At 39.1% G+C, this 14,097-nt stretch overlaps 1 protein-coding gene across 3 annotated transcripts in view; it reads left to right on the top strand.

The window, feature by feature from the left end:
* The first annotated feature begins 5,090 nt into the window (after window positions 1-5,090).
* The window catches only part of THSD7A (thrombospondin type 1 domain containing 7A), a 425,464-nt gene continuing 416,457 nt past the window's right edge, over window positions 5,091-14,097 (top strand). For all 3 annotated transcript variants that reach the window (XM_088018343.1, XM_028119633.2, XM_088018342.1), the window contains exon 1: window positions 5,091-5,262. In XM_088018343.1, coding sequence (XP_087874469.1) covers window positions 5,091-5,262 — 172 coding nt within the window. The remainder of the gene's footprint in view (window positions 5,263-14,097) is intronic.

Below are 14,097 nucleotides of genomic sequence, written 5' to 3'. Positions count from 1 at the left end.
CCAACAGATCAGGGACTTAAACCTGTATGGCCTCCTCTCCTCTGGCATGCAAAGACCCACCAAGGAATTTTATGATGCTGTTGTCCCTTTCACCAACACATTCCTAATGTTTTTGGTGATTAGTGTGCCCTCTGCATGTCCCCTTGAAGGAGCATAATCCATTCTTGGGTCTTCCTTGTCCTTCCATGATGTCTTTATTCTGCCTGTCCCTTCCTTCCCTGTCTGCATTGATAAATTCTCGTGTTTCAGTTTCCATCAGTGCTTTCCAGGCTTCTAGGAACCACCAGTTTGCACTGCCCTGTCAGTTCTTGACAGGGTGTTAAATTCCATTCTCCTTGGAGTGTTCACTAAGTTAACAAACTCCCTCTTATCCTGTTGTAAGTCCTGGCCTCTCATCAGACATTCAGAGTTTAGCCCCGTGAATATTCTTCTGTCTCCTACCAGTACATCCTAGCTAATTCTTGCAGCGTCTTTTATAATCTTAACAGGCCCAGCATATATTCTGCTGACTTAATGCAGCTACTTAACCCTAGTGAGTTATCAGCTCCAGACTAGGAGATGGGGTGGAGGAAGAATCAGGGAAGACTTGCAGGGAGAGGGTGTGCTACCTTTTCATAGGGAGGGTCCAGCTGGGAAGGCTTTGGGAACTCAGAGGAGTCTGGAGACAAAGACTTTGAGACACCCACCCAGACAGACTTGTCTCACCTATCAGGTTTCAGGTGTTCCCAGGAAGAACCCTGATCTCAGCGTAACAGACTTGCCTGGGTTTAACAATCATCCTTGTAGTTGTCAGCTCTTAACTGTAAAATTTCCAATTTGATCTTTGGCTTTTTTTCTACTCTACTGCAGCAGGAGACAGGGATCCCTCTTTAAGGACTCCTGACCTTCATATTTAGTTTTCAATAGTTTGTATAAGGCCTGTACCTTTTAATTATCTGTAGGACATCAGCACAACTGGTGATAACTAGTCAATTCTATTGCCTTTATATGTGTTGTTCCTCTGTACTTTTCAAATGCCTGAATCATTGTATTGGCCAGGGTGTTCTCTACAGAAATATCCTCTTAGGTCCCTCACTGTTGAAATTTTTTTTAACAATTTGGGTACTACCCTGTGTCTAGGACTACTGATGCTCACACACAGCCTAGAATGGGATCCCGAGAAAGATGTGAACCAAAATTTTGTACATTTTCACTTGATACTCAAAACAAGTGGTCTCACTATTTGTGGCATATCCACGTTGCTTCCAAACAGGTTTAGTTTTGAGTAAAATGGAGAAACTATGGGACTAATTATCTTTCTGTAAAACTATCAAATTTAGAATATGCCCTCCCCTCACACACAAACCAGCACACTATTCAACCAAGTGAAACAAAAGAGGTTATAGAGAAAAGGAATTGGAAAGAAAAGGTGAATGTGAAGGTCAGAATTGGGAAAGAAAGCAAAGAGGGCACGTACTGAATGGACCACTGGGTGTTATACGCAAACAATGAATCATGGAACACTACATCAAAAACTAATGATGTAATGTATGGTGATTAACATAACATAATAAAAAAATAAAGTCTTAAAAAGAAAAAGAATCTGTGACTCCTTATTACAAAGATAAAAAGTGAAATGTTTTATCTTTTAATACTTTGGTGGGTGTGGCAAAGAGGAAATTGAGAGAAGCCCAAAATAAATTTTGTCTACCCCAAATCTTGGTCAAGCATGACACCTAGAGGCCACACAAACAGAATTCCTTTGGGTGATTTTTTTTTTTTTTAAATATGGCAAAATGCGTTTATATAGAAAAAATTATTTAAAGTTTTTATTTCAAAACGGACATCCTTAGATACTATCCTGTAACACCCGATCCGTGAGTAGTTTTGTGTACATTCGTTCATTTACGTGTGTAGATACGTACACATCCTCACTATCTGGAGTTTGGAAATGACAACAGAGATAATAAAGACAGATGAAAGGATACCCCTTGAGGGGTGATAGGCTCGGAATTGTCTCATTTCTAAATATTAAAAAAGTATGCTTTTCATTTTTCATCCATTGGTTTGGAAAACTTTTGTAGCCCTGGCTCATTAATACTTGAACAATTCTTCATGAAAAATGTTGAACGATTTACTTCATGGCAGGCTGTACAGATGGTCAATTTAATCTGCATCCCTGAGACTTTCTTATGACTAAATTTTGACATCATGTCATTAAACATTTGTGTATTATTTATATCAGATTCTAGAAAACAAAGATTGCTATGTCTTGCTGTCCATCAGTTTTATTGATAGGATTTCTCCAACTGGACACTTTAGCTCTCACAAAGGAACATGTATCTGAATATATATTTCACATCTGTCTCCTCAGAGACCCATATATTTTTGTCCTCTAGTGCACTAATGGCCTTGTTATAGAACAGATACGTGGTAGTTGTGGAGACAAATGCTGGCATGACTCAGTTTCTGTCACCTTGTCCAGAGACGTCTTTACTACTAACTGATTGGGCATGTGTATGTGTTTGTGTGTGACCCTTAAGCCTTGCATAAATTGAAATTAGAGGAGGAAACAAATTGTGGGCTATTTTCAAACACCGCTGTAGAATACTCACCCTAGTTGTGTATTAAATGGCAGTAAATTATTGACTTAGAAATGGTTCCTGGCTCTTAATATATAATGCTTGAACTTGTAGCTATAATGTTTAAACTCTTGACCAGATGAGTAATTATTATACAATCATAGATAAATACAAACATCAGACTCTTAAATTTCCTTTTGACAGTAAGCTGTTAAGTGTAGCATCTGATGGCTTCTTGAAGGGCTAATTATGCTGCACATTAAATTGTACTAACTTGACTTTAGATTCTCTGTCTTCTGTTACATAATGAGTTTCTACTTGGTGAATTGGTTTGGGACTTCCTAAGAATGCTTAAATTGGGCTCTTATGAACACAGTACTTCCAGCTTGCAATCTTCCTTGCGCTGGAGTTGAAGGATTTCAGGGTAAACCGGAAAGGCTCTGACAGTAGCTGAGAAGGAAAGACAACCAGGATAGGAGAGCAGTGCCATTGCAGAGTGTCCTGTGGAGTTTGCCCTAAGAGGACAGAACTGAGGAAACCGTAGCAGGTTCTATGTTCTTCTTTGGTGTAACTGTTCAAATGCTCCTTTAGGGAACCATACATTTGTTAGGATCAGGCTTCCTTGGTATCCCTTATCAATCTATAATCTTTTGATTGTTGCCTGTTTTTTTGTTTTTGTTTTAAACCAGTGAAGGAATAGTAATCCACACTAGTTTATCTCTCCTAATCACCGACTCACAGAGCTAGGACTTTCTGAGCTTTTAATTCCCTCTTAGAGGCCTAACAGAGTGGAAAGTAAACAAAGACCGAATTTGCAACCTTAAACATTGCTAATTTCCTCTGATGTCAGAATACTTAAACAGGCAGGACCTGGGAATTATTTCATCAAACCTGCTTTTAATCTAATGCATGCAGAAGGGCTGTGTCTGGAATGATCTGCAAAACGGCAGGCGTCCCAGGAGAGCTTTATGGAAGGTTTCCTCTTTCAGAAATGGTAGTTTCCTCATTTTAAACTCTTGGGTTGGCTGTGTTGTTGGAGTAAAGTCCTAAAGAGTGGTTTTCCTGCTTTTTAAATTTTCTTTGGCCAAGTATTGCTGACCGGATGTGGAGAGTTTTCTTTGGCTTTCTGTTTGCTGACTTTTTAATTGGCTAAATGCCTTATTATTTTAGCTTTACTAGAAAATGAATTAATAAAAGGTTATCACTGAGGGAAAGAGAGAAAGAGAAAGGGCAAAGCATTGCCTGATTTCTCACACATTCCTTTATTGTGTATGGTTTAAGAAAGTAAAACCACAAAGAACAAAAGACCCCAAAACATTAGGTTATTTAGATTATGAAAGGCATTTTTCTACAGCAAGAGTTCAGGGAAATTAGTGTCCAGGATTTTTAAGTAAGGAATGTACAGATTTGGAGATACCCAAGTAATGGAAACCCAATTTTCCCTTTAATTTTACTCACAACTCTGTGGATACTTAAAGGTAGCATATTTTTTTGACAGAAACAGATTAAGGGACAGCACTTTTATTTACTGCATATTTGAAATAAAATTTTATGATTTGCTTTTATAAAATTTTATCCAAGTAACTAGATTAGCATTGTGAATGCTAATTAAATACTATTTCGATTTTAAAGACCTTAAAAGATAATGTGCTTTGATTTGTCACAGTTAGGGTCAGTACTGTTCATACTTCTATTGAGAACAGATTAAGTTAAAAAGAAACACAACATTTAGGAAAGTGTTCAAAGGCATTTCAACAGCAAGTAAACAATTCTGCTCTTCGACTATGGTTTTCGCATCTGATCATAAATACTGCTCCCCACGGAAAGTAATTCAGAAGCCACGGCTTAAAAACAAATTATAAACACTGATGCTTTGTGTAAATACACACGAAGAATAGCATGCCCCTAGATCCAGCGTTTGACTCCTTGGATGACGATGAATTTCAATGCCTGTTATTTGTCATGCTGAAGCCTGTCGGGTGATGATTCTTTTTTATTGGTGTATCCTTCCAAACATATTTCATCGCACCATGTGCAAGGGAATTCTTTGGGCGGGCGTGCTGGATCCCGGTGCCCCCTCTCCCTTTCGCTCCTTCCTTTCTTGCCCTGGCGCTCTCGCCGCCTCCTGCCTCCAGCCCCCTCTCGCTGCTTTTCGGCTCACGCCCCCCTCCTCTCTCTCCAGCTGGCGACGACCGGGTTGCGCTGCCTCCCAGACCTCGAGGACCTGCTCAGTCAGCTGGGGCCGCCTGCGGACGGCTGCCTCCCTCTCCGCTAGGACCTGCCACTCTGCGCGGAATGGCAGCCGCAGCAGCATCCCCGCCAGCGGCGGAGGCGGCGGCAGCCACCGCGGCCACCGCGGACGCTATTGTTCCCGGGTGTTAAACGCGCTTTCCCTCCTTTTCATCTGAAACGAACAATAGCAGGAAAGCGCTTTGCTTTCTGTACTGCTCGGGAAGACGGTGTGAGCGCAAGGAAAAATTGCCTGCCACCCGCGTTCCGGATCCGGACGCTGGAGCGGCTGCGGGCGGCATGGGGCTGCGAGCGAGGCGCTCGGCGTCCGGGAGCCCAGGCGCTGCGGGCCCGCGCCGGGGCGTCCTGCCGCTGCCGCGGCTGCTCCTGCTGCTGCTGCTGCGCCCGGGAGCCTGCGGGGCTGCGGCTCAAGGCGAGGCTGGGGCACCCACCCTGTATCTGTGGAAGACCGGTAAGTGGGACAGAGTTCTCCCTTCCTCTCATCTTCACGTCTGGGTCCATGTTACAAAACTGCTGGGCTTCAGCAGGGACCCCTGTGCTTCTTGAGAGCCCGCGTGTCCTGGGAGCCTAAGGTAAAAAGTACGGTTACTCGGAAGCAAAGTGGGTCATGTCCGATGCTGTTAGGAAAGAAAAACCTACCAACCAAGAAGCATTCGTGAGTCACCGGAATGATATTTCTCTCGCAGCTCTGTAGTTAATGAGCACAACCAACCCTGCACTTTTATAAGGAAGTGCATTTTTAACCTCTTGGTTTTCATTCTACTAGGAGTTTCTTAAATATATTTCCAGCAAAGAACAGGCACACAGCTTAGAGCCGGTCTGTATTCTGTCTTGAGGCAGTTTGCTCGGGGCCATGATATATGTGGGTATAGAGTTGAATTTAAGTAGAGCTTTGTGATATGTGGGACACGTGGAAACAAGCCAAGCGAGGGTAGTTCTAACAGTTAAAGGCAAGTGGGGGCTCCAGTGAGCTCGCGGAGAGGGTGTAAAGACCAATCTTAACGAGTGAATTGCGCGATTTTTAAAGTGCACAGTTTTAAGGATGTTTAGGTTTAAACTTTTCCTGCCTTGGGAATTCTTCTGCTTTGTTTTCAACCAACTAACAAAAGCAGCAACTAATTGTGCCTCCGAACCTCCAGGCAAAGTGCCTACTAGAGGTCCTGGTGGGACAGTGACAGGCAGGAAAACAATACCAAGTGAGGAATTACTCCCCTTTCTCTAGTCGCTCTCCCCGCCCCCCCCCCCCCCAAGGACGAGGAGAATTCTTCAGCAGACCTGAAACTTGGCATGTTTTTAGGAATGAAGTGAGACGCGTTATTCCTATTGCTTAGGAGTAGGGATAAATTAAGAGTTTCTTAGCAATACCTAACCATTAAGAGGAGGCTGCAATAGAAAGGAGGGAAAAGATGTATTTGTCATGGGATTGCAAACAAGTTACAGAGTGGGTCTCTTTCCTGCCTTTAGCTGTCTGTAGCCCCCTGCTGCAGAGACAGATTAGTTTACTCTACAATTACACCGATATTCTGAAATTTTAAAGAAGTTGCATCTATCCAGCAACTTAGCAGATTCAACAGAAATTTGTTACAAGCCCTGATTTGTCCTCAGATGTTGCAAGAAATATCACACACACTTTTAGAAAAGCCATGTGGATGTTAGCATTAGCCATTCTTGTTAACACTCGGAGTTTAATATCATATTAATTCATTTCAATTTAAAACCAAGAGTTGAAGACCTTCTCTAATTTAGCTAAACCCATGATTTCACTTTTCAAAGGCTCGGTCATAACAATGAACAATAATCAAACTATAATTTACAATTAAATGGTATTATTTGAATGCTTGGTAAGAGCTTCTCAGGTAAGTGTTGGGCAAAGTAGTACTTGCCTGGTTGAAATTTGTGCTGTTAAAGTAAGAAAAGCCAAGCAGTAATTCAGATTGAAGAAGAGTCTAGGCAACATTCACTGTGCAGTGTCTCAGGTGCCAATATATGTCAACCTAAATGTCATGGTGGGAACACAGCCAGTAAATCGTTTAAAATAGTGGAAAACTCTCAGGAGCAAGGATATGGAGACCTTGGTTCCAGTAACCAGTTCCAGCTCTTGCTAGCTGTAGGAACGTTGGCAGTTCACTTAACTTTTGACCCCTAGTTTTCTCAGCTGCATATAAATGTGATGATACCATCTTCTGACCATTCATAGTGTTATGAGGATTGAATGAGTGAGTTATGAGAAAGTAATCTGTAAATGTCAAAGTTATGTGCATGTGCAAATATAAGCTAGCATGCTGAAGCTGATAATGGCATCCCTGTGATCGTGGTCCTTGATTTGGTGGAAAAAATTAATTAAGCTGGAGAGGAAAATAATGACCTCTTTATTTTTTTTTTCCAGGGGGAAAGGAGGCTTAGGCTTTACTATTTGTATAAAGAAACTGAGAGTTGTTATCAGAAGAACAAGAGAATATTTAAAGGAGAGGGGTAGACTAGAAATGAAAATGTAGAGGTGAAAGAATCATTAAGTGTATATCACTTGATGAAAATAAAGAGTCAGAAAAAGAACTGAGAGAGAAAATGAGGTGAGACCATCCAGGATGTCTGTTTCAATGGAATACGCTTGGTCTTGGTACAGCAGATTATAGGGAGTTACACTATTGGTCAGATCATTGAATTACAGGGGTGTAGTAAAAGGTATACTGGATGAGGAGCTAGGACAGGAGCTCTAACACTGTGTCAATCACTAACAAGCTGCAGAGCATTGCCCAAGTCATTTAGTGACTTTGGTTCTTGGTTTCTGAGTTTGTAATATTCATTGATTAGAAAAGATGATATCTAAGGACCTTTTCAGCCCTAACATGTCTGATATGTGTCTATACGTCTGCACGTACCTACACCATAAATACACATATGCGTATGTATACATAGTTTATTAACATGTGGATATACATGTAATATATATATGTACATAATACATAAGGTCTATAATACATGATATGTGATATGTAATGTATAGAATATGAAAGTTTAAAGTATATATTATATGAAAGTTTTTTTAAGTCGACTCACAACACAAAGTTATTGAGGACTCACTGTATGAGTTACATGAAGTCAGTGAGGTCCAGGCTGACTAGGATATTGTCATCCCTTCCTTCAAGAAATTAACAATTGAACAATACTGTAAATATACAATTACAACCTGGTGTACCATTCTCATGAACAAAACACTGACAGCAGGGATGTTGTGTAGCTGACATCCAGTGGAATTGCTGGATCATATGGTACTTCTCCACAGGGGGCTGTGGAGAGTTTTAAAGAGGAGTTAATATTGGGATTTTGAAAGGTGAGAGCTCCATTTTTTTTCCCCTCTGGGAGACATGGAGGTCCATTTCAAGCAGAAGGAAGAGAGAAAATGAAAATGAAAGGCACAACAACATTCTTAGATCTTGAAAGTACTGCAAGTCTGGTCTAGGATCTTTGGTGGGAATGAATGGGTATAATGCCAATTTGATGGGTTGGGGAGGATTGTAAGAAAACCTTCAAACTTTGGTAAAGAGTCTGGAGCTTAACGTCTAAGCGAGTAGAAACTGTTGGAAGCTTTTTCCAGAGGATTGACGTATTCTTGGGCCAGAATGGAGAGAGAGAAGTGAAGAGGCTGGGAGGTCAGTAAGGAGAGGGACTGAGAGGCAAAGGGGAAAAGATCTAGGACCATAGAAGTGAAGAGTGAATAGAGGAGGGCTGGGGGTCACACTGCAGAAGTATTATTCAGCTTTAGAGTATAGGGAACTCTGTGCCAAGGAGAGGAGGAAGTCATCCCATGAAGATCTCCATCATATCTGCACCCAGTTACTTGAGACCAAGACTGTGAAAGAAGGAAGAGCAGGTTTCCTGGGGTTAGAGAAGAAGAATATCAATTTAATTTAGCTATACTAAGCTTGAGGTAGTAATCCATTCAGATGAATAAATCTAATGGGAGAACTAGTGAGTGGATGGGTAGTTTAGGAGAAAGAGTTAGGCTGAAAGTGTAGGCTTGGAACTCAATAAATGTATGCTATTTCAGAGCATGGTAGTTGCAGAGATCATTAAAAGAAGAGAAATACTGAAAAGAGGGGCCAGGATACTTCACAGAGAGTACTGAGATTTAAAAGGCCACTGTCAGAGAGAAACCAATGCAAGAGTCAGAGAAAGTGTGCTCGGAAAAGGTCCGAGGAAAATGGCAATATGTGCTAAATGGAAGATGTTTTCTGAAGGGGATGGTGGTAAAAAGTGTAAGACATTTTCTGAAAGACTGGAAAGAATTATGAAATAGTTCAGAAATGATCAAGTAAAAGGGAGAATTGGTAAGATATTTAAGTGTTTTGGGAAAAGGATGTTTTAACTGGAGTGGTAGAGATATAAACTTATTTGAATAATAAGATAATGGAAAAGGTATAATATTGATAAAGTCAAATAACCCAGAGGTGTTTAAATCACTACTCTGCTGCTTTTAAATAGTGACAACCCCAGAATATATTAAAAATATTTATTAAAATGAAAAAGTTAAATGTTTTAACAGTTCTTTGTCATATTTATTTTGAAAGGTAGCTTGTCTTTGTGTGAATAATTGAAAAACATTTCATACACTCAGAGGTAAAGCACTTATTATTGGAAGATAATTACTGGTAAGGGTTAGTTTTTCATTCTTTAATATTCTAGAATGTGGAATTTTTTTCAGTAATAATTATGACTAATAATATTTACCTGGCAATTCTAAATTAAGAGTATCAATGCATTGAATAAAATGTGATTGACTTAACATGAGTAGGACAGAAAATCGTGAATACCTCCAACTTCTATCAATTTCTGTCACAGATATTTTCAGAAAGGTCTTAATGAAGTCATTGAATTTATTATTATTATTTTCTAAAGATTTTATTTATTTGAGAGAGAGAGAGAGAATGAGAGACAGCACGAGAGGGAAGAGCTCCAGAGGGAGAAGCAGACCCCCCACTGAGCAGGGAGCCCGATGTGGGACTCGATCCCAGGACTCCAAGATCATGACCTGAGCTGAAGGCAGTTGCTTAACCAACTGAGCCACCCAGGCGCCCTGAATTTATTATTTTTTAATTGATGTATGGTTGATGTACCATGTTAGATTAGTTTCAGTTGTATAATACAGTGATTTGACAGATTTATATAGGCTAGGTTCACCACAAGTGTAGCTACCATCTGTACCATACAACGCATTATGACACCATTGACTATATTACCTAGGCTGTACCTTTTATTCTCATGATTTATTCATTCCAGAACTAGAAGCCTGTATCTCCCACTCTCCTTCACCATTTTGTCCATCCATTAACGCCCTCCCCTCTGGCAACCATCACTTTGTTCTCTGTATTTATGGGTCTGTTTCTGCTTTCTGTTTTTGTTTATTCACTTGTTTTGTTTTTTAAGATTCTACATATGAGTGAAATCATATGGCATTTGTCTTTCTCTGACTTATTTCACTTAGCATATTACCCTCTAGGTCCATCCAGGTTTTGACAAATGGCAAGATCTCATCCTTTTTATGGCTCAGTAAAATTCCATTGTGTGTGTCTATATACACACATACACACACACACATATACACTTTGTTCATAGACACTTGAGTTGCTTCCATATTTTGGCTATTGTAAATAATGCTGCAATAAACATAGGGGTTGTTATATCTTTCTGATTTAGTGTTTTTGTGTTCTTTGGGTAAATACCCAGTAGAGGAATTGCTGGATCATATGGTAGTTCTCTTTTTAATTTTTTGAAGAATCTCCATAGTGTTTTCCACAGTGTCTGTACCAATTTACATTTCCACCAACCATACATGAGGGTTCCTTTTTCTCCACCTTCTCACCAATACTCATTGTTTCTTGTCTCTTTGGTTCTAGCCATTCTGTATATAGTGATATCTCACTATATAGTGAGATACAGGTATAAAGTGATATCTCATAGTAGTTTTGACTTGCATTTCCTTGATAATTAATGATTTTGAGCATCTTTTCGTATGTCTGTTTGCCCTCTTGATATGTCGTCTTTGGAAAAATGTTTATTCAGGTCCTCTGCCCATTTTAATCAGTTATCTGTGGTTTTTTGGTATCAAGTTATACAAGTTCTTTATATATTTTGGTTATTAATTTCTTATCAGATATATCATTTGCAAATATCTTCTCCCATTCAAAGGTTGGCTTTTCATTTTGCTGATGATTTCCTTCACTGTGCAAAAGATTTTAATTTTGGTATAGTCCCAAATTGAATTAATATTTCTAACAATGAACTTACATTGAAATCCAAGAAATAGTTGCACACTAGCCCTTGCTCAGAATTCAGGTGATTAGGGTATTTATAGGTGTGTGTTTTCTCTCAAGGAAATTACTTCTCACGTTAAACACTTTTGAACTAAGTTCATCCAGTGCAAGGCAATACTTTTAACAACAATCACTGTGTCCTTTACGAAGTTAACTGTACGTAAAATAATCCCTTACTTCTTCAATATAAAATAAAAATAAGTATTATCCTTTTATTTTCTTTCATGTACTTGTCTTAATATAAAATATTCTGTAATGCACATGGAAAAATATTAATCCTAATCCTACCATTCATTAAATAAGAAAGGAGAGAGGGATGTCATTCCAGGTAGTAGTAACATGAGGCTGGCATTATCCAGGTAAAAGTGCTTTGTACTTCAGTTTTGCCTAATTTGGAATGTGACACAGTTTGCTCATTAAATGGAAAATAGGGTTGGAGCAGAGTGGACAGAGTATGGGCATCAGTGTCAATCCAGAGTAACATGGATCACAATACTTGTATTTTATCCATATTATTAAATTATTTCATCTCCCTGGATCTTTTCCTTTCATTTCTAATACAGATAAATAATATGTATTATATAGAGGTTTTCTGAGGTTTAATTAAATATGGTAGCATATGTACTGTTCTGGTGGAGTTTGATATATATGAGAACTTCAGTGAATAGCAGTTTTTATTATTGCTGTTATTCTCTTGTATAATACAATGGCTACTTAATTGTAATGACCTGGAACAAGTCCAGTAATGTGCATTAGCTTTCTTGCAAGCATTCTTTTTTTTTTTTTTTTGTAAATATAGTAGAAATTACAAAATGATACAGTTAAGTGCTAGATATTCCAACAAATTATAAGGGGGACAGCACTGGGGAATTGAAAGCACACAGACTATGGGATCGGAAACCATTGTTTAAATCTGCCTCTCCCTGACTGGTCAAGTTACTTAAACTCTGATTTTGTTTTCTCACCTTAGAGAAACAGAACATCATAGAGTGTGAGATAGAGGTGCCAATGAGTCATAAGGTAGAATTTTTTTTCTATTTTTTTTATCAGCACTTTATACTTGATGCTTTAGAATGCATTAAAATGATGAAAAATAAAGGAGTTTGCATTTAATCCTAGGGTGCCCAAGCAATAAGAAAAACAATATTTAGGGGAAGTGATAGAACAATTAAAAACATGTTGGGAAAGAGTAGAGGAAACATGGCAGAACTGAAAACAGTGATACTAAAAAGTAATCTACTGCTTCTGATATATAACAGGACCTAACCAAAAGGATGCCCTTTCAATTTCCAGAAGAACTATTGCACTAATTGATATTTTGCATAGTTTACCAGGTGAAATCATAATCTCTAGGGTATCATTTTTACTGTATCATAGTTATGCTATGAAGAAATAAATAAGGAGATATGGAGAAAAGGCACAAATGTGCTTCTTTATATGGACAATAATTTTCAAATGACCATGTAATTGGGTAATGTTGAAGGGGGAGACTCTATGTCCCGGGAGCCGTCAGAGAGAGATAGTCCATATAGAACTTAGTGAGTGATTTCTGTAAATTCAGAAGAAGCTCTGCATGGCTATAACGACTTGGGGAGAATGTAAGATTTTAAGAGAGCAACACAACAAAGGAAGAAATGTGAAAACAGACAAATCATCTTTTAAAGATTATTCTTTTAAAAATTATTTTTAATAGGCTTTATTTTTTGAACAGTTGTAGGTTTACAAAAAAGAAAGTACAGAGTTGCCATATACCTCTCATTCTTCCCCCCATTTCTCCCTATTATTGACATCTTGCATCAGTGTGGTACATGTGCACCATTGATGAGCCAGTATTGATCCATTATTATTACTTAAAATCCATAGTTTATATTAGGGTTCAGCTACTCTCATACATTCTATGGTTTTGGACAAATACATGAAGGCATATATCCGCTAATATGTGTATCCACCATTATAGGATTATACAGAGTAGTTTCACCCCCCCCCCCCAAATCCTCTGTGCTTCATCTATTCATCCCTCAACCCATTCCTCTGTCCTCCCAAATCTCTGGTAACCGCTCATCTTTTTACCCTTTTATGTCTCCATACTTGTTCTTTTTTTGGGGGGGAATGTCATGTAGTTGAAACCGTGTAGTATGTAGCCTTTTCTTCCACTTAGTAATTATGCATTTGTTTCTTCTGTGTCTTTTCATGGCTTGATATCTCATTTCTTTTTATCCCTGAATAATATACTGTTTTATGGATATAATAAAGTTTGTTTATCCATTTACATATTGAAGGGCATCATGGTTGCTTCCAAGATGTAAACATCTGTGTGCCGGTTTTTTGTGTGGATATGTTTTTATCTCCGTTTTTGTAAATACCAAGGAGCGCAATTGCTGGATCATATGGTAAAGAGAATGTTTAATTTTGTGAGGAACTGCCAAACTGTCTTTCACAGTGGCTGTACCATGTGCATTCCCACCAGCAATGAATGAAAGTGGATGTCGCTCGACGTCTCTGTTGGTGCTGTCGGTATTTTGAATTTCAGCCATTTTAATGCCCATAGTTGTATCTCATCGTTGCTTGCATTTTCTTGTCTCTAATGACCTGTGGTGTTGAGTATCATCTTTTCTTCTGCTTGTCATGTGTATATCTTCTCCACTAAGGGATCCACAGTCTTTCCACCATGTGAGTAGTAGCGAGGGCAAGCAGAACCCTCAGGTGACAGAGGTCGAAGTTTCAGTCTAGCTGCATGTGCTCCACTTCTTGTTGCCCTGATGCTAGGACTCCTGCTAAAAACAAGTATTTTATAAAGAGAAAATACACGTGGAAATTAAGTAGAAAATAAGCAATACACGGAGATGGGCCTACACTTTGTCTTTTGTTCCTCCAGGAAGGGAACACCTTGGGAGAGAGTTTGGAAGTGATAAACAGTATCTTGAAGAGGAAGAAAACGGTGTGATATATTAAAGGTTAAATGGAGCCGGCAAGCT

Source organism: Eumetopias jubatus, unplaced genomic scaffold, assembly GCF_037043125.1.
Source record: "Eumetopias jubatus isolate StellerSeaLion01/CBP00866 unplaced genomic scaffold, mEumJub1_p1.0 scaffold_14, whole genome shotgun sequence".
NCBI lineage: Eukaryota > Metazoa > Chordata > Mammalia > Carnivora > Otariidae > Eumetopias > Eumetopias jubatus.
Note: the sequence above shows the minus strand (reverse complement) of the source record. Positions and strands in the feature narration are given on the sequence as shown.